The sequence below is a fragment of the Chinchilla lanigera genome, unplaced genomic scaffold (assembly GCF_000276665.1).
Source record: "Chinchilla lanigera isolate Chin_1 unplaced genomic scaffold, ChiLan1.0 scaffold00084, whole genome shotgun sequence".
NCBI lineage: Eukaryota > Metazoa > Chordata > Mammalia > Rodentia > Chinchillidae > Chinchilla > Chinchilla lanigera.
Genome location: NW_004955485.1, coordinates 5619859 through 5641394, shown reverse-complemented (window position 1 = coordinate 5641394; position 21536 = coordinate 5619859). Strand labels below are relative to the sequence as shown.

At 42.3% G+C, this 21536-nt stretch overlaps 1 protein-coding gene across 1 annotated transcript in view; it reads left to right on the top strand.

Moving 5' to 3' along the window:
- Sorcs3 (sortilin-related VPS10 domain containing receptor 3) overlaps positions 1-21536 on the top strand; it is a gene marked incomplete at its 5' end in the record, with an annotated part of 574832 nt that overhangs the window by 407518 nt on the left and 145778 nt on the right. Inside the window, one exon of the mRNA XM_005403919.1 lies at positions 10694-10812. Coding sequence (XP_005403976.1) covers positions 10694-10812 — 119 coding nt within the window. The remainder of the gene's footprint in view (positions 1-10693; positions 10813-21536) is intronic.

Sequence of the window (21536 nt, the reverse complement as noted above, 5' to 3'; positions counted from 1 at the left end):
GACCTTGCGCTTGCCAGGCAGGCGCTTTTGCCGCTGAGCTAAATCCCCAGCCCCCGAAATGTTATTTTCCTAAGGAAAGCCTGTATGCTGTTATCTGTAACAAATGTATTAATGATCACCAAAAACTGGAAACAGTCTAATTATCCTTTAGTGATGAATTGATTAACAAGCTGTGGTTCTAATACTACTCAGTAGTATTGATATTCACAACAACACAGACGGATTTCAAAGGCATTATTCTTAGTAAAATAAGCCAGTTTCAAAAGATTACATGTTGTATAATTCCATGAATATGATTTCATAGGAAAGATGGTCTGCAGAGATGAAGAATGCTTTAATGGTTCCCAGGGTGGGGGATTATTTACATGGTGTCACTGTTCTGTAATCTATTGTGATGGTGTTCATAGAAGTCTCTACATTTGTCCAAATATATAGAAATATATGCAAAAAATTCACTGTATATATCTGGAAACATTTCTATATTAAAAATAAGAGTAAAATTAAATTCTATAGTGAAAAAAATCAGAAGGCAGAATTCCTGGTTTCTAATTTGATAGCACATCCTATACTTTCTCATTCATTCATTCATTCATTCACCTAGATCTTGTTTTATCTAGTCAGTATTTATTTAAAATCTGTGGGGGCACTGAAGGGATGTGCAGGTGAATGCAATGGAATCCCTGTCATAAGGAGCTTGTCCTTTTGCTGGGGGTTGGACAGGTATTCAAATCCTTTGCACGCAGTTCAACAAGGACTTTCATGAAGCTGGCCATATATTATACTGGATCATAAAGAAGACTGTGACTAACAACCTGAGTAAATTGGGGGAGCATCTCCACAAGAAGGAATGTTGGATTTGGTGCTTAAAGGATCAGTAGGAATTTATCAGGGCATTCTGGAGAGAGAGAAGAAAGCTGCGAGTTCCCAGAATCAGAAGCTAGTGTGTGCAAGGCTTTGGGTGACTCACTGGGGCAGAGTGGAGAGACAGAGCTGGTGGAGGGACTGCAGAGGACCCATGCAGGGCCTTCCGGGTGCTTCCCGAGCCAGAGTCCTTGCTGTACCCTGAATAGCACGTCCACATTTCTGCCTGTTCATAATGATAAAACTTCACAATTGTGCTATGATTTCCTTAGCTGTACCTCAGGTATGGGTTCTAGCAGACAGTCGCTGGTCATTTTAAGATACTTCCTACTTGCCCCTTCTATTTGCCTGTGTTAGATTTGGAATACAGCAGGTGAAAGGCCAGCCCCCACGCCAGCCCACTGAAAGCTCCGCCGCCAACTCTGGAGCACAAGGCAGCTTCGCGGTGTTCCCCTCTCCCTCCTCCCCATCCTGCCCAACTTCTCACAATTCCACATGACCCTGAGGTGGGAAGGAAGCTGCTTGCCGTGTGTGCTCCTGTGAGTGTGGCAGTGGAACAGGACAGAGCATGGCATGAGCAAGCCATGAGGTCTGAAGCATCCTGCAGCTGTGTCTCGCGGACCACGTCACAGCTGGACAGGCTGACTCAGCAGCCCAGCCCCATGTCCAGATCTTTTCTTGCTGGGACCACGTTGAACTTGCCGACTCTACTTGTGCTGTCTGCCAAAATGGAGAGGAAGGCCTGGGGAGAGCACTGATGTGAGTAGATTCCCCAAGCCCTGGTGGAAGCTCAGACAGCCCTGGGCCTGGGGCTGGCCCCTGAGCCACACTGACCACCTCTCCTGCCCCACCGCCTCAAGAGTAACACTTGCAATCAGTTTGTCCTTTAGAGGTGGAGGGAGAGGTGATCGTTTACAGGCAGGCAGGCTGGGAGAATAGAAACCTAAATTCTAATTCTAGTTTTTCCACTAAAAGCCTGTACAATTCAGGGGGAGCAACTAAACCTGTCCAGATTCCTTTTCCCTCCTGGTAGACTGAAACAGATTAATGATTCATTCCTTCATTTACTCATGAAACAAGATGTTCTCACTAAGGGACAATTCAATGTGGTTCTGTGTGGTTCCGAGAACAAGACAGGGCCACTATCCATGCAAATATCAGTATAGAAAACATCAATATAGAAGTTTCTTGTATATTTTTCATGCTCTCATATTTTACTCCCTTATAGTACAATGGTTTTCAGCTATTGAAAACAAGTGGTTCTCATAGTGAGTATTATGATCACCTGGGGAACTTGTGTATACACACACACATGTACACACATGCACACACACACCACGAATAAATGCATGATGAAGCTATAGGGCTAGGTTCTGAAAATCATCCCTTTGTAAAAATTGCCCTGGTGAGTCAGAAGTGCCTCTCGGGTTGAGATCCACTGCCCTGGAGCTGAGCTTCTCCAGCCTGAACATGCTCCTGCTCCATCTGGGTAGCTCCTCGGAACATGGGTCTCTACCTCTCACAAATGCTTGGGTGCTGCGTCTGGTCCAGGAACTCCACTCCGACCATCACTACAGGGAACGCACTGATGGCTGGGGCACAGTCCTTTCACAGTAGCCTACAGGCAGATGGGATAATGGATCGCTGCTGCAACATAATGTGCCGAGGGCCATAGAGACTTTGACCAAAAGCTCAGGGACAGTGTTCTGTGAAGCTAAAAGGAGAGGTCGCTCATCTGCTGAGGAGCAAATGGAGGCTACACAGGAAAGACCATGGCTAAACTGTACCTGGTAAGACCAGTTGGGGTCTTCCAAGTGGTTGGTAGAGAGAGAGAGAGTGGGTGAACTATACTAGGCCTGTGGTGTCCAATACAGTGGCTACATGGTCAACATAGATACGGAGTCCCTGACAGGTGCTGTGCACACTGAGGTGTGCTTCGTGTGAAAACTATGCACCAAGTTTCACAGGCCTACTATGAATAAAAGAATGGAAAAAAACTCCTTAATAATTCTGATACAATGACAGGATGAAATGATCATATTGTCACATGTATAGGGCTAAGCCAACCACAGTAAAATAAATTTCACTTTTCTATTTATTTTTTAAATATGGCTCCTAAAAAATTTAGAGGGTCATTTGTGGCTCATGATGTATGTCTTTTGGACAACAGTACGCTAGATAGAAAGAATCTGCTGCGGGGAAGGACAGTTGTGTGTTGTGACTTTGACAACCCTGACTCTAAGCCTAGCTCCACAGTCTGGAGCAAACCCAGCATGAGTGGATGCTTGTCCTTGATTAGATATTGGAATCTCTACTCTGTTCCAGTGGTGGTCCTCCTCACTGGGAGGCAGACTTCCAGATGAAGCTAAAAGCATTGAATTATCTCTTGCCCTGGCAGGATTTAAGCAGGCGAAAGCCAGTTTGTATGGTTAACAATGGTATAAATCTGCTTCTGCCATGAGGTTCAGGATTTAAGTGTGTTTTCCCCCATTCTTTTTTGGGAAATCATTTTTCTCTGAATGTCCCCTATGCATTATCATTTTTCTCTCTGACACATATTTACTTGGCACTGAAAAACACATACATGCATGTGCACAGACACACACCCACATCGGAAAGGAAATCGAACATCAGTAGAAAGAGCCCCAATTTGTTAATATGAATAGAGTTACAAAATTAAACTCTTTTGAAAGCTATTTGACCTTTGATAAATGTTTTAGCCTTTCTGTGATCTGTCATCTAGTGCTTTATCTGTTTGAAAATACTGACAGATATAAGAAGTGTTTTCATCATGTTTTATCAGTTTTCTAATAAAGAACTTATTATAGCATATGATTGACAGCAAGACAGATTTCAGTTTAATAAGCAAAAGAGTAACAATTAAGAGTCCCCCAGCATGACACAGGCTGCCTCGTGATGGCATGAGCTCCTCCTCGTTGGAAATTTGTAACCACAGCCAGATGAGTGTCTTAGCGAGGCACTGAAGTGACAAGTTAATGTCTTTAAGCATCTAGACACTGCTGAGAGTCCTTGAACCAAAACCCATAGCACGTGGGCCAGCTCTGTGCCCTGTGCCACCACAGGCCTTCCGTAGCCAGTCTCTGCACTTCCTCACTAAGGCAAGGTGAAGCCTGTGCTGCTAGAGCACACTCTGAGAGGACAGGAGTCAGCGAGTGTGCCAGGTGCACAAGGTGAGACTGCTAGCCCTGCAGACTGCACTCCAGGCTCTAGAAACATGGATTATTGACTCCTACAGGATTGGGATTATTGATTTTTGAACTGTATCACTCAGAGCTCTAGCAGCTGTCTAAGAGCTCAGAGGCCAAAATGGAGTGCAGCAAACTCGGTGGAACCAAACTGTATGTGTACGCGATTGTCTTTCATAAAAAGATTTCAAAGCATTCTCAAAGTCAGAAAGGATGACGCATCTTCAAGATGCTCAATTTCCCAAAAGGTATCAACCTGGGTAGCAGCATATCTGCTGTCACACAATCAGCTGGTGACAGCAGCTGAACTAGAACGTGGGTTCTGGTTTAGTGTTCAGCCTGCTTTTCCTTCCTTGTTTCACGTATGTAATGGATAAGATCACAGGTTCTGGTGCCAAATTACCCAGGTTCAAATCCCAGCTCTATCACTTCCTAAAGCTATAGAACTTAGGAAAACTACCCACCAGTTTTGTGCCCTCATCTCCTCATTTATAACATGGAGATGATAATTATACTTCCTTATTGGGTTGTTGCAGGAATGTAATAAGTCAGTGCATGTAATTCCTAGAATACCAGCTCAAACAGTTTGAGCATTTGAAAATATTACTTTTGTCCTTTGCGTGATGCTTCTCTTCCTCCTCATCCTTCTCCACCTCTTCCTCCTCTTCCACCTCTCCATCATCATCATCATATAGTTGTCATTGTAAGGGTCAGATTATTCAGCAGTTGGAGTAGAAAAAAACCTTGACTAGTTTCAAAACTCTTGAGGTTTTCAATGTTCTCATGATTTCTAAGCATCTATAAACTTGACATTGTTGCCTGTTCTCCTATAAGATATTAAAAGTTCCACAAAACTTTAAGTACATAAGCCCAGTGAAAGGAATGGAAACTCCTATTTTTGTTTTGTTGGCTTTGTTTGCTTTTAGTATCTACGGTGCCTCTGGGGCTGCGCTAGGCACTGCAGCAGCACCGCTCCCTTTGTTCGCGCTGTATCTGTGAGGAGGTCGCTTTACTTCCTGGCCAAGGGACAGGATGCTTAAGAAACTAAACTTTTCAGAGTTCCCTTGAATCTGCTTATTTTCACATATTTGCATTTGGGAGTTAATGCTGTTATTTAAAATAAACAGCTCTTGGGTATTTCTCTAAGAACAGACCTGAAGAGCTGAATTTGCTTTTTGTTCACAATTTTAATTCGTTTTTTCAATTCCTGACAATGTGTATATTACCCAAAGGGGTAGAAGTTGAGCTAATCACGGAAAGTTGTTTTCTCTGGGGTGGCAAAGGGAATGATGTCTAGGAAGTTTGCATATTTAGTAATCTCAAAGGCAAAATATAATCACAAGTCACTATATAATTCAGCATGACAAAAATGTATAGGTTTTCAGTGTAATTCAATTCAGTTTAACTAGAGTTTACTGGGAATTTTTATACAGTCAGCCTGAGGAGAGAAAGAGATGGTTAAGACTATTACTACTGGTAAGGATGTAGCCTTTTCTCAATGATTGACAGAGCCCAAACTGGGATTTATGGTAAAGTTTTATTGATGGGGATGAAAAGCTTGCCTTGCTCCATGGAAAAAGTTAGAAAGTGCTGGCCTAAGCCCACAAAGCTCCTAGCAGAAATGCCAGCCCTTAGGAGGAAATGGAGGTAGAGGCTCTTGGATTGTCTTGGTTTCTCTGTCCAAGTTCTCCAGTTCTTTGGGCATGTTCTCTTTAGCCTGTATCCCAAGGTACGTTCATTTGTGCCTGGCAGGAGTGTCTGAGGCCTGTAGATTCTCTATTCAACATGACCCAAAGGAAAAAGAATGAATCGGCCCATGTGAAGCAGCCCTTCCTGCCTTATGAGACCCTCGGTCTCACATATGGAGGGTAAGGAGGCCTGGAGACTGGATCCTGGGAAGTGTGACCACCTTCCCTAAACATCCTGCTACAAGAGAGCTACTTTGTTTTGTTTTTCTCTTTTTGAGACAGAGTCTCATTATGCAGTTCAGGCTCACCTACAGTTCACTTTGTAGTCCAGGCCGGTCTTGAATGCACCATGATCCTCCTGCCTCAGCCTCCTGAGGGCTGGGATTATAGGTGTGTACCACCATACTCTGCAAGAGAGCTACTTTGAAGTAGGGCCTGATCTTTTTAAAGTTAGAGGCAGGTCACTCTATTCATGGTGCAGGGAACAAAGACTTTGACTTTTAGTTTTTGTGAGGGCAGCAGGCACCACACCAGCTCTTAAAAGTACATTAGGAAGACTTTATACATTTGGAAATATGTTAGCCATAAGTACTAACCACTCAGTAAATCACTCTCTGGTTCCTCTGGAAGGGACATCTCAGTGAGAGCTACAGCATGGTCATTCCGGTGTTTTATTTGAGAATGCTTAGAAGGATGGGATGGAAAATAGAAGGGTTTTATTTTTATTTTCTTTGGTACCAGGAATTGAACCCACGACCTCACCCTCGCAAGGCAGGTGCTGTGCCACTGAGCTATATCCCCAACCTGAAAATAGAAGTTTAAGAAGCAGTGTGATGCAAAATGCTTCCTTTTGCGTGTGCTGACAGTGTTCCATGCACTTTGCCCGCGTAAAGGTCCACGCGCAGTTGTCACTCCCCTTTTCCCAGAATTCCTTTCTCATGTCACACACTTTCCCAGCCAGGCTAACCTCAGTGGTGGCCTCTTCCTTGAAGACCTCCTGGAGTTTTTCCAGCTCACCCATGCCTTTTTGCTGTCTGAGCACCTTAGATACTTAACCAAAGTAAGCAGTGATACTGTATAAACTCAGAGTAAGACTTTACTACAGCTCTTGTAATGTGAGCTTTTGGTTCCTGGCGATGAAACAGAGTATTTCCTGTTATAAATTTAATATATGAAGGGGTGCTCAGAGTTACGTTTCCTTGTCTCTCTTTTCACAGTCAAAAAATAGCTAACATTGACTAATCTTTTAGATATATTCAACAGTGTGCTAAGCATTTTTCACGCATAACCTTATTTAATCCTGGCAGCAGTCCTCGCGGGAACAGAGTAGGTTGTCTGCACTCTACAGATGAGGAGCTTTGCCTCCCCTCAGCCACGGGCAGTGAATGCAGAAAAGCCCGGATTTTGAACTCAGAACTTTTTATCTTCAGAGGCCTTGCTCTCAAACACCACAGTATGCTCAAAAGATCTGGGTCATTTGATTTTACCTGGTACCAGACAAATACATGGGTTGGAAGCATATTTGGAGATTTCAGGTCATATGAGAAATATCTTTTGAGTCTTATCGCAGAATCTCTGAAACTGTATTCAGCCTCATTTGGAGAAAATGTTTGGGCTTCCCATTTGAGATCGTCTGTGAATGTGGCACTTGAACCAACCTGTGTCCGCTATTCAATTTGACACCCAGTATTCAACCATGTCCCTGTGCCACTCCTGCCGGGTGGCCAGGCCTGCCTGAAACACACACACACACACACACACACACACACACACACACACACACACAGGATCTCATCAGACACTGAGTACTAAAGCACTTACTATCATATCTCTATATTTTGAAAAATAAAAGCATTTGAGACTTCCAGTCTGTGACTCTCGCTGAAGACTGCAAAGTCCTTGAATTTTAAGTGGATTTCAGAAACTCATTTAGTGCTGCCGCCCTGCAAAATTGGATCTTCCCTTCTGTGCTGGGCAGTGGCAAGCAGAGAGAGAGCCAAGAAGTAGGATGAGTTTGGCACGGTGGCTCACTTGCCAGGGGCCAGGGTTTGGGTAGGTTCTGATCTTGTTTGGGACGCCCTTGAATGTACTTGCTTCCTTTTTCTAAAGTGTCCAAATGGGAGGGTGAATAGCAAATAGCCAGGGGAAAATGAGTCAGTGCGAAGGATAAAGCAGGTTTCCTCTGTGTGTGTCTGTCACTACCTGTGTAAGTAACCTTCTAGACACTGGGTCACCCGAAGGACCTAGATTTGAGTGTTCTTCACAGCTATCTGCTGCAGGTTTTCACTGTGTTGGTGCTTGATTCTAAGAGTAAATTAATAAGGCTCTGCAGGTCCGAGAACATCCCTGGTGGGCAAGCTCCAAAGCGCAGACTGGCTCCCTGCCTTCCCGCGTCCGCTCTGCCAGAAGAGGAACCCAGGCCATTGTTCCTTCCTCCTCGAACACAAAGAGGAAAGGACATGCTGGTCGTCCTTGGAGAATGTTGGGCAGGCTGGCCTTACTGAAGGTCAGGGATGGGCAAAACATCTATCTTTTCCCTGGAGATTTCCCTGAGACCAAAGTAGAGGGCAGAGATCAGAAACAGCGGGCTCCAGGGTATCATTTGGACAACAGGCTTGTTTATTTGCTGTACCAGAGTTCGCTGGCACCATATTTAAAACTTAAATTAGTTGTCAATTTTTTAAAAATCAGAACGTTTCGCATGAGGAAAATGGAAACATTTAGCTTTACTCAGAAAAGCGATGAACTGGGGCTAAGCAGGCACTGTGCCACCCAGAGCCAAGGGTTTGCCTTTTGTGTTGGTGGTGGTGCCGTCTGCTCCTCGGCCATCTGACCCAGACCACGCACGAGCCATCCCTGGCCGACGCGGCTCAGTTCACGCTGAGGCATAATGTTGCCGGTACCTTAGCTGTTGGAGTTTATGAGACTGGTGGTCAGAGGCCTTCTGCGCCATAGGAAGGTGTTTAGGCCTTGAGGAGGTTGCTGAAAACTGTCTGTGGTTCTGACACCTGGACAAACGAGGTGAGCCTTCGGTTTTAGAGGTCCCTGGTGCTTTGCCTCCTGTCCATCGAGTTTCCACCCTAAATCCATGTGAACTCTGCTCATGACGCGGGTGCAGCAGGCCGTGTGGATGAGAAGCCGAGTCCCAGGCACGGGACACGGAGATACCTCAGGGCAGAGCTGTGCAGGAACCACCCTGTAGGGGATTTGGAAGGAAAACAGTGCAGGGGCCTGAGCTCCTGGGCAGGTAATAGGGCTGCTGATGCAGAGAATGAGAGCGACATCAGCCGTATTAGGATCGTGGTCACCGGTGCAAATAGACCACAGCTCACTTACAAGCGTTCCAAAGGAGAAACACACAGCGTGTAAGGAATTCATTTCCCATCAGCATAGATTTGTTTGTAAAATTAGCATCATGTTTGTATGTAACAGCTACTACGTAAACTTGCACAACCCCATCCTAGACAGCAGTCCCTCTCAGAATAGAAAACCTCTGTCTCCTTCATGGTTGTATTCCTAGCACCCAAACCACACCTATTACGCAATGCGTGTGCAATAAATAATTACTGAATCAATTAATCAATAAATTAGTTAAAGATAAACAGAAATGATTTAAACAACTCTTTTTAAAAGCTCAATCAAAAATAAATAAATAAAAACTCAGTCATAGCCGGGGATATAGCTCAGTGGCACAGAGCCTGCCTGCCAAGTGCTAGGTCGTGTGTTTGATTCCCAGTATTGGAAAAAAAAAGGTCCACAATAAAGTTTTGCTCATTTAAACCTATTTCCTTTATTTATCTGTTTTCCATCCCTCCTTGGTAGCCATATACTCTACACAGGCTAACTATTGCATTAGATTGATTGATGTAGTAGTACATGTGGTTCTGGATTAGAAAGATTTTTCTGCTTTAATCTCAAAGGGTTCAGACTCATGTGTAGTTGTTCTGAAGGATCAGATTGCTGGAGGGGTTGTCTCTGTGGTAGGGGTGAGAATGCCGTTCAGAGTCAGTAGTTTCCTGCTCTGCTTCTGCTGATCCCCGAAACTTTCTGGGGGCTGCTCGAGGGGTGGGAGCTGGTCAGGCGTTGAGGCCATTGGAAGATTTTGCAAATAATAATACATGCTTTGTAAGTTTCATATAAGTCATAAGTGAATGCTTTAGTTTTGTAACATGAATAAAGATGCACATAATGTAAAAATAATTCAATTCTCTCTGCTTCCTTAAATCCACTCCGTTTCTCAAAAGTGATCATTGGTAATTTTTATATATACCATTTAAAACTTTTTTCTGTGTAGTTGTAGCACAATACTGTATATTTATGAAGACAGGATTCTTTAAAAACATAAATTGGATTATACGATAGGTAATGCTGAATAATTTTTCAAAAGTGGCAGAGCCTTGCATCTTGGAGAAGGGGATCTCGACGCATATGTATTTGTGTAATCTTTTAATTACAGCATGGTATTCTGCCATATGTATGTATCTTAGCTTATTTAAGTGTTCTGTAATCCATGGACAGTTAGCTTGTTTTCAGTTTTTCACTGCTAAGAATAATGCCACAATGAACATTTTTGCCCTTCCTCTTTGTGAAAATATACAAGTCTTTCTGTAGAAAACATGCCCTGAATTACAATTGCTGGTGTAAAATATGCGCATGTAAAATTCTGAAAGCTACTTCAAATTTGTTCTTCCGAAAAGCTAAACCAATTTACTCTTTTGCCAGTAGGACTGGAGATTAACTCTTTCACCACTCCCCTGCCTAGAGTAGGTATTACCATGCTTTTGGAATGCCTTTGAGATTTGTGCACAAGTAAAATCCCATTGTACTTCTAAGTAATAGCCTTGCTTCCCCACTAAGTAGAGCTTGGTACACTGGCTGATGGGCCTTTGGTTTCGCATTCCCTCTGAGTTTAAGTGCCACTCTGCCCTCCTTTTGCAGACGCTCACTACCTCACCTGCAGGATCCAGGAGTGTGCCGAGACAACTCGGAGTGGCCCCTTTGCCCGCTCCATTGACGTCAGCTCTCTGGTTGTCCAGGATGAATATATCTTCATTCAGGTGAGTGCAGAAGGTGCAGGCAGTGGGGGGCAGAGGAGGAGGATTGCTGCCTCCTGGGAAAGTGAGGAAGACTTTCCCCAGGCTGTGCAGGTGCAGAGCTAGGCCACTGACCCTTTCTTTCACAGCGGGCTAGCCCAACCTCCTTCTGCAGGCTGAAGGTGCTACGGCCCAGTGTACCTTGTAGGGTGTTCAGGGGCCGTCAGAGCCTCCCGTCTGATTGTGCTTTTTGAAAACAGAGCTATCTCCACGTAATCAGGTCTTGGGCTGGGGTTTGAGGTTTTATGAAGTCAAGTGTCTAATAATCTTCGACTTCAAGTAATTTATTAAAGCCACGTTCTATTTTGGTTCAAAGTGATTTGTCTAACATGGAAATGAAAGTCCCATTAAATTAGGAATCCGTAGGGTTTTGGTTCTGGAAAAGTGAAGAACTCACAAAATCTTCCCCTCTTTCCAGTGCTGGCCTCACCCTCAACTGTGCAAGTCACAAATCCTTTACTTCTAGAACTCTGATCCTTAGAGCAAAAGAGGTGGAACATAGCATTTTTAGGCAGGTGAAGGGTGCGTCTTTTGAGGTTTTGAGTTTTATGGCTTCTAGGAGGTACTAGGAGGAGGCACAAAATAGAGCAAAAAGCAGGGGAAGAGAAAAAGAGACTCTCGGACATGTGCAGGTGCGTGAATACGTGTGGGTGACAAATTCAGCTTGGCATTGGGTGAAAACCTCGAATTTCTCCACTTTGCTTTTCCATCATTTTTCTCTTGACTGTTTTGTACAGTTTCCCACAGGAAACTTGAACCTAGACACCTCTCTGGGTTTTCTCAGACCCAAGGACATGCTTAGCCTCTGCCTGAACCCTGGCCTTTTAGTGTGGTTCAGTCCCGTGTGCTCTATGAGCCAGTGTATCAACATCCCAGCTCCCTGTTCCTCACCTTCCTGTGCACCTGTGTAGCTTTCGGGTCTACAACGACACCATTCCTCTAGCACGCAGGCCTTGAGGAGCCGTTGCTCACTAAACCAGAGTAGATTTTTCTTTCCTCCAAATTCCACTGTGCGCTGTCTGAGGGTAGAGACAGTAGTTTGTACTTACATTCTGCTCCCTCATGCTTGATCTTACTGTGACATCTTTGCAAATCAGGGTGTTTAATGGACACTTTCACATTTGTGGGTTTGGGTGAGGTGTATAACAGTTATAGTTACTTCTTTCTACAAGTCAGTCACATGGAGTTTTTTTTTTTTTTGCAATACTGGGGATTGAACCCAGAGCCTCCTCACTGAGCTACATCCCCAGCCCACTGTCATCATCATCATCATCACCATCATCATTTGAGACGTGGTCTCACTAAATCACTGAATTACCTACGGTGGGCTTAAAATTAAGATCCTCCTGTCTCAGCCTTTCAGAGTGTTGGGATTACGTATGTGTGCCACCATGCCTGGTATTTACATAGATTTTTGAAGTTAAGGAAAATACAGGAAAAGTAGCCAGGTACTCAAAAACCAACTTGAAAGATGAAGTAAAGCAGAAAATCTCTGAAACTTAAAAAAATTCCATTTCAGTTCAATTTAAAGCCAGAAGCTCAGGGCTATTTCTCTAAGTCTTGGCAGGTCAACGTCACTGTCACGATCTCATTTGCAGGTATTTACTGAACAAGTACACTGCAAAATACACGATGCTGGTTCCTGCTCTTGGTGTTTCCAAGGTTTCTGTCCTTGGCCCACTTCTTTGTGCCTCCAGACTCACCACCTTAGCAATCTCTTGGCTTTGAGCATCATCTCCATGTTCTGATGACCCTCATGTTGGTCAGCCATGACCTCTACCATGTCCTGAAGACACATGGACCTGGGAACTATCTCCACACTCCAGCATGGATGTCCCACAGGACACAACAAGATCAATAGGCTCCTTTCACCCCGACACAATCGGTGACATGACCTTCAGAGTAGAAGGGTGATGGTCAGTCTATGTTGCCAAAATGAATGAATTCAGCCTCTGCTAAAATTACCCCTATTTCTCGGGTCATTCTTTTTCATTCGAGTCCTTCCCCGTCTTAGAATCCCCACCCACTGCTCTTCTCTCTTTCTCTTTAGTGAAGTGTTTCTACAAGAAGATGCTCACAGATGATTTATGAATTTACCAGTCTGATTGCCCTTTCCTTAGTGCTAACATTGTACACAATGATGAACCATGACAGAATCGTCTCTGGGAAACATGACTTAAGCCTTGAAATGATCATGTTTTTTCCTTGTGTTGCATAAAGTTTTCTGCAACTCTGCAGGTGGATAACCAGATTTTTAAAGTTCTCCCGAAACACTTCTTTTCATATTATAGTAGAAGTACTTTTAAAAAATCAGCAACATTTTGTTTCATTTGAAAGAGATGTGAAGTTTCACCATTCCATAAAGTTTTATTCATTGCCTAGGCCTCTGTCCTGCATGCTGGGGTTAAGGCAATGGACACAACAAAGTTCCTGCCTTACTGGCACTAATTCAGGTGGGAGAAAGGGAAAACATATGTACAGATATATACATCTGATGGCTCATAAGAATGTGTAGAGCCCTACAGCTGGTAGTTTTTCAGACTGTGGTTTGCCATATTTAGATGTGGGACTTTGAGCTTTGCTCCATTTCACCTACTTTTAACAATAATATAATTGTAACATCTACCCCATGGATTGCTGGGAGGATCACATTTGTTAAATGTACCTGTAAAATGCTGAAACAATGCCTGGAACCTAGTGGCGTATGAATGTTTGCTATCTCTCTGTCTTCCACTATCATCTATTTACCTGTCTACAAAATATACCAGATTATGACAAGTGCAATGGATAGGAATGGCTATGAATGTTGGCAGTGGTAAGGTGTTGCCATTTGGCTTAGGGTCACCTGGAAAGGCCTCCTTCTGGTTATCAGGAGGCCACACAGTCAGCAGCAAATGTAGAACCCAGGTTGTTGGGCCCTGGCCCTGAGGCAGGCTGATGTGTGGTAAGCTGTTAGGAATTGGAGGTTGGGTGTAGGGTAGAGGTGGTCAGGAGGTCCTGGCTGAGTCTGGAGCCTGGAAGGTTGATGATAGCTTGCATATCATTAAGATTTTGCACATCATTTTGAAGTCACAAGATGGAAATCATCAAGGAATTAAGTATAAATACAAAAGAGAAGTAATTTAAACATCAGACCAAAGGGCAGTCTGGTATTCACAGTTCAGGGAGATGAGAAGGAACCAGCAAATGAGGCCCTGACTGAGAGCTGAGGGCTGAGGTCAGAAAGGAGGTAGGATGCAGCACCCACTGGGCCCTTTGGCGGCTGTTTCAAGGACTTCATTTTTCACTATCAACGAGATAAGAAAAAATGGATTAACAATGCCCAGGGTAATGCAGAAGCCCGTTAACTTGAACATAAACATTTGCAGCTATCAACTGGTTGTGACTGACATTAAATAAAGGAATGAAGTAGGTTGAAGTGTACACATAGCACAGGCATAAACATAGATTGGTTAGCCACCTGTGTGTAAGCAGCCCTTTCCTCCTTGAAGGTGAATTTTGCCATTTGCGCTGCTAACTAGAACACATGTGCCTTAGTAATGGGAGTGTAGGCTTAGAGTTCAATTGTGGTTACTTTTTCTTAATTCTCATTATATGGTCTGTTTCTTGCCTTCTGATGTGTTACTTTGATACTCTTTATTATTTGCATTTTAGTTCTGCTTATCTTTATGAGTATAACTTTTGTGTCACATACCAAATCTTCTATTTTCAGAATATATCCATGGATACCCTCCTGTAAACAATTATAAAATTAATGTATTTCCATGCATTCCATTTTCTTCTCATTGCTCAAGTTCTTCTACCATGCAGCATTGATTTATTATAGTATTTTCTAGTGTTTGCTTTACTATCATAAAATGTTATTCTGCTGGGCTTAAGTATTTGGTGAAACACTACTGAGGAAATGTGAAAAAAAACCCATAGTGTGCATTCATGACCTCTCCCTCCATCCCTTCTTCCAACCTATCCTTATTCATGAAGCCATTTAGAGCATATATATCCTATCCTGCACTGCTCTTCCACATTAATTAGATCTCAGATTCATAGGTCTACGTATTCAGTTGTAGCCACCAGTCCTCTTCTGCAGTTTTCCCACTTGGATCTGGATTGCCTGAGTTTGCCCTTTAGTAAAGTCTCACAATCAGCTGATTCTTGAATCTTAGAAAGTTTGTTTACCCCCCTTTCTGCTTTAATATTATACTTAAGGGTAGACAATGCATGTGTTATTCTTTCTATGAGAATTTTGCTGTTCATTTTCACATTTAATGTATTGGGCCAGTTAGTGATTTTCCTCTTTTAGGTGTCTTGTTTTGTTGCATTGGGGGGTTGTTTTTGCCTTCATTTACCTTGGATAACTAAAGTCCTTTTTTCTTTGTATTGAACACCAGTTACTTACTAGTGTATTTCTGTGATTAACATGTTGTGTCAATCTTTCCCCTTGCAATACGAGTCTCTATCACTCAATGGATTCATTTTCTTCCATTCTCAATTTCTTATAAGTTTGTGACATATCTTGAATTACTTATTTTATTTCAGGTTTGTTGCTTTTGTTATTTTCCCTTGGAGGCCAGGAAGTACATACTAGATAAGAAAGAACAAAGATGAATATTATTTCATCCCATCCTCATTTGAGCAAACTGAGTAAAATGAGAAATAAAGACAATCTTATGCTGGCATAACTGTTTAGTAGTGTTCAATATCTAGGCTGTGTTTTGTCTTTTTTTTTCCTGCCTTACCATCTTTTCTGAACTTTGTCGGATCATATTTTGTCTCTTTTTGTTATCTCAACATATCTTCCCTGAACTCTTGTATTTCTGTTTTAAATTCTTCTCTTACAGAGGTAACCTCCCTGTGTAGGTTTTTCTTGAACTTTTTTTATTTTAAAAAGAAATAAAAAATAATAAAAATGATACAAAATTTCAAAACAAGATGATAGGAGATTAACAATAGTTATTATATTGCATATTGTTATATTCAAAGTAGTTGCTCAGATTACCAGATATAGGCATACAAAATTGATCAAACAATATAAACGCTAACTGTTCCTTTCAATGAACTAATAGAAATTAGTAGTACAATTTTCTTAGCTATCTTGTGTGCATACACACACACATACACACACACACATATTCCTTCCTTCTTTTCTCCTTTCTTCCATCCCAGTTGTGTGTTATTTTTAATCACAGTAATGTGTTTGTAATTCTCATTTGGTCCCTAGAATCTTATTTTGGTTTATGTCTGCTAATTGTCTCTTCCTTTCCCTTTTACTCTTTTATTTTTCTGTATTATTTTATAATTATTCTATTGTTTCTTTTAGTATGTTTTTAACTATTACTTTTTTCAGTACCGAGATGGAACTCAGGGCCTCTACACTAGCTACAGCCCCAGCCCAGCCTGAGCTCAAACTTGTGATGGTCCTCTGTCAGCCTCCCAGAGTGCTGGGATTACAGGCATGTCCCACCATGCCTGGCTACCTGTCACTTCTCTTCTAATGACCTAAACTATCCCCTCATGAGCTATTCTAGGAGGTTTATTTTAGTGACAGATCAGGACTCTGCTTCCATTTATCAAGAGTACTCTTTGGTTCTTAGTGAAGCTCCATATGACTCAAAAAAATTTTTTATGAGTGGGTTCTTATCAGAGGTAAACTACCTGGGACACAATATATATGGTTTGCTTCTCACATACATTGTATTTTGGGATTAAATTTTCATTAAGTATAGAGTTTGCATTTATCTTTCTTGTTTTCCCTGTTGCTCTCTGATGATTCATGAGAGGAAAACGAGGAAGTAGTATTATTACTTGGCTATTTAAGACCATTTGTAAATCTTTATCGTGTACTCCCTGAAGTGTTGCAAAGCTTGCTAACTGATTTCCTTGCTCCCAGACCAGCACACTGACCCCCAGTTCATTCACAACAGTGCTTCCAGAGTCATTTATTTAAAATAAATGTCAATGTTCCTACTTTCAGTAGCTATTCATCACCTATAGGGTGAAATCCAATTTCCTTATCATGGCTTATAAGAACCTCCACAGCCTGGATCCTATTCACCCCATCAGCCTCGTGTGAATTCCATACACTCAACTGCTTCCCATGTACCGTACTTTTCTTACCTTTCTATGAACCTAAACCATTTTAGTCTTCACATACATACCCTCACGTTCTTTGCCTCTTATGCATTTCAGATATATATATATATATATATATATATATATATACATATTTTTTTCTCCTAATAATGTCCTTTCTCCAGGGAAACCCAGTCTTTAAGATTAAATATAGGTCACACCTCCCATGTGCTGTCTTCTCTGACATCCCCGGGTGGGACTGGACCAAGCACCAGGGCCTTCTTGTTATGCATTTGTGTTGTCTCCTCAGGTAGATCTGTAAATGCTGAGAGGAAACAAAACTACATCTTATTCATCGTCTTCCCTGCACTTAGTATAATGTCTGGTACTCAATAAATGTTTGTCAAACTGAAGTGAACTGAGAAGATAAGACACTGTCCTTATTTTCAAGGAGTGTAGCTAGTTATCTTTTCCAAGCAAGGAAATCTTGTTTCTGCAGCTAACAACATAAGACAACTTGGGAGAATTGGCAATTGCCCACTGCATAAGAAATGGCCATATGTAGCAGGTCTCTCTGTTTTCTATAAAACTGTTGTCCCAATGTGTTTTTCAGCACCCTTTTTATATTCATTCACTTAAACACATTAAAATACATTTGAGCCCACTGGGAACACAGACAATGAAACAACTATAATGCAGTGTGATGAGTGCTGAGTTCGTGGGAAGCTCTCAGGGTAAGGAAGAGGAACCTGGCTGGGGTTACTTCTGGCTTTTTGGAGGGCCAAGGGGGAGGCTCTAAAGACATGTGAACCCAGGGAAAGAGAGAGGTATTGTGCACTGAGGGGAAGGTGTGGGAGAGGAGAAGGTGTTGGGGAGAAGAAGGAAGGAGAGGACAGAATGAGCCAGGACTCTCTGTCCAAGGTCATCTGTAGTCCTGGGAAGGAGTGGTGTATCAGGAAAATAATAGAAAGATAGAAATAACAGAAAAATTTCCTGGAGAGATAAACTTCTATTTCCTTTCATTAAATCTAAATAATTTTTGTGGAGCTCTCTTTATAATTACTGGAAAGCCCAGAACTAATTTTTGTCTCAGCTTTAGTAGCTCCCTTGCATGAAATATGATAGTATTGTTAGTCTTCTTAACTCTTTCTTCTCTACCATTGGTCATTTTTGATTACTTGGCTGCTTTTGGTAAATTCTTGGTGGTTATTTTGTACTTTTGCATTTAAAAAAATGTTTGGAAGTCATCTCAGATCACCTGAAACATGATTAGACCACCTTGGGGTTTTGTGAATTTTGAAAATTGAAATGAGGATCAGTGCAGGCTTTATGGAGAAAGGAAGATGTGGACTTTGGTGATCAATATCTGTCTCTAAAGCAAAGAAAGGGCCAGAGTTCTCATTATGTTCATTGAAATAAAGCTGCCACAGAGGGCTTTGTCAGAGCAGAAAACCTATATACCAACAAAGTAATCTGTATAGATTATATGTGACATACTATCAAGGCATCAGGGTAGTCAGCCATCCACCAACCTCAGGTACCGTATACCAAAGAATAATCTTGGGGAAGCTACATATCATGCCTCATTTCGATGCTGGCATCTCTAGGAAATGTCACCAAGGCAGAGCTAGACACTGAGGATCATGCATTTTGCTGAAGGATGCTTGCTGTTCCTTAGTAGGCTGGCCTTGAAAGGGGAAACTTATTGAAGCAGATTATTTTCTTTATGCCTAAAATTTGAGCAACTAAATAATAGCAAGATGAACCCAAGGGGTTAAGCTTAATTCTAAACGTCGTTGGCTTGGAAGCTGCCCAGAGAATTAGGAAAGTGCACTTATGGATGCATCTCATAAAGGTGTCACCTTAGGTACAATGTCTGGTCCCTGGCCTTCCCCCTCTGGCCCTGTACCTCTGTGCCACTTCTCAACCATCATGAGTTAAGTAGCTGTCTTTGGCCAAGCCCCCTCTCAGGACACTTCTGCCTCAGACAGCAGACCATGGAGTAGTCCTCTGAAGATGTGAGCCAAGTAAACATCTATAAACTGTGGGCGTTGGGCCTTTGGTCCCCATATGGGGAAGCTGCAGATGGAAAGGAATTTGCCAGGTTGGTTGTTCATGACTTCAAGTGATTTTTAACCTTTTAAAGTATCCATACCTTACATTTGGTTTAGTGCTAATGCTCATGAGAAGAAACAAAAACACAACACAATGAAAGGACTTAGCCCATCCCTTCATGTTTCCTACTTTATGTACAAAAGGGTGCTTTGGGGTAGTTTTACACTGGGTCTCAGGAAAATTTGTTTCAGGAGCTACAGAAGAAAATGGAGAGGCTGTGCTGCTGTTTATCCAAAGGAAATGAAAGCAGTATGTCAAAAAGACGTATTGATTATGTGTACTTCCACATATATTGCAGCACTATTGACAATAACTTACAAATGGAACAGCCCAAGTGTTGATCAACTGAAGGATGGATAAAAAATGGGGTAGATATACACAATGAAATATTATTCAGCCATAAAAATGAAATCCTGTCATTTGCAATGACGTGGATGTAAGTGGAGAGTGCCGTGTCAAGTGAAACCAGCCAGGCATGGAAAGATGACTATTGCATGATGTCACACACATGTGGTATCTAAAAGTGGTGACGCCGCATCCAGTGTAGCTCTGGAGTTCAGTGGCAGGGTAGCAGGGTGGAGGATGGTGAGAGGATGGAGAAATAAAGACAGAAACAATATACAGAAAGCTGAGGTCAGGGGGAGCCCTGTCTATGGATGGGAGGAAAAGGAACTGCTCAGCCACCCTTTAGTAAGTTGATGTCAGGTGAAACCTCTCTGCCTAACAACAAGCTTGCTCACCCCATATCCTCAGGGCTGGAACACCTGTTTGCCCGAGGCGCATCACGCCCTCAGGGCCATCCTCAGGCACTCTGTGCTGTAGGCTCCACACCTGTGAACATGACTAGCTCAGCTTCTAGCCACATACTGATCTCAGAAAAGTCCAGAGAGCTCGAGCAGAATGGCAGCTACCAGCAGATGGGAGAATAATGGGAAGGAGTGAGGGAGAGCTTGGTCAGTGGGAGTCCAGTCACAACCACACAGGCACGGGATGTTCTGGTACGCACTGTGGGGGTGACTGCAGGTCAGGCTGCTGAGCTGCACACTTCCAAGCTCAAAGGAAGGGCTTTGAATGTCTTCACCGGAAAGAAATGGTTAATGATGTTTGAGGAGATAGGCATGTTTACTCTGATTTGAATATCATAAGGCATAGACATGCAAGGGAACATCACAGGGTACCCTATAGATATGTACACTTTTGTGTTTGTACGTAGCATTTTTTTTTTTTTTTTTTTTTTTTTTTTGGTTTTTCTCCGGTACTGGGAACCGAACTCACAACCTTGCGCTTGCCAGGCAGGCGCTTTGCCGCTGAGCTAAATCCCCAGCCCCTTGTACGTAGCATTTTAAAAAATAAAATATTTAAAAGAAGAGGAGCGTGTGTATAAAGGTGGTTCTGCAGGTTTCTTAGCCCTTTTTAAACAGAGCAGTTCAGATGTTTGAATATATATATATATATATATATATATATATATATATAATATATTCTCATTTGACAAAAGAGTAGGAAATAGTCTCATTTGTACTTAAGAGTAAAAACGATGCAGGGATAGACTAAGCCCTTTCATTGTGAGTTTTGTTTTTATTTTTTTTTTCATGAGAATTACCTTAGTACTAAACCAAATGGAAGATACCCATCCTTTAAAAAGTTAAAAAAATCACTTAAAGTTATGAAACACCAAACTTTGCAAAGTCTCTTGTACTAGTCAGCTCTCCCATTGCTGCAGCCAAACACCCAACACCCACAACTTAAAGGAGATGTTTATTTGGCTAATAATTTCAGAGGGTTCACTCCATGGTCGGCTGGCTCTAGGCAGAAACATCATATCTCATAGAGATATTCTCATTTGACAAGAGGATTCTCATGCTAACAAATGTTTGAAAACCACTGATTTTGTGGTATAATTCACTACCCGGGTCAAAAGTCAAGCTTTTTCATGTACAGACAAAGAACTGCTAGGAATTCAGATGAAATCCACTACCGTATCTTTTCTCTGCATAGAAATAAATGCTGTATATATATTTCAAAGTCCCAGATAAATATCTCTCTATAATGAAATTTTCTAATCAAATTAATTAAACAGTTCCCTATAATAATGTTTTTACACAAAATTTATACCCTCTCTCACTTGCTGCTGTGAAGAAAAACTCCCATGACCTACTATAATTTCCTTTCTCTGGGTATATTATTTTAATCTTTTTTTACCTTGTGTGTTTCAGAAGGGTCTGTAAATTACACAGCTCCTGCAATTTAGAGATTCACCCTCACCTTCCATTTACTGATGGAGAGGTGCAGGTAGCCATCTGGATGGTTTTGCCTGAGGGCACCTCGGATCTGCTCTCTGTTGAGTAAGCTGAGCTGAGGACTCCTGGAAAGCTGTGAAATGTGTTAATCTGGCAATGGGGTTTCTGTGCAGGGGGCCTGGGGTTTCACAGTGAAATCAGAAGGAGCTAATCTTTCCCAGAAGAGCCTTGTTTTAATGGGGAAGAGTCTGCCGGAAATGCCCC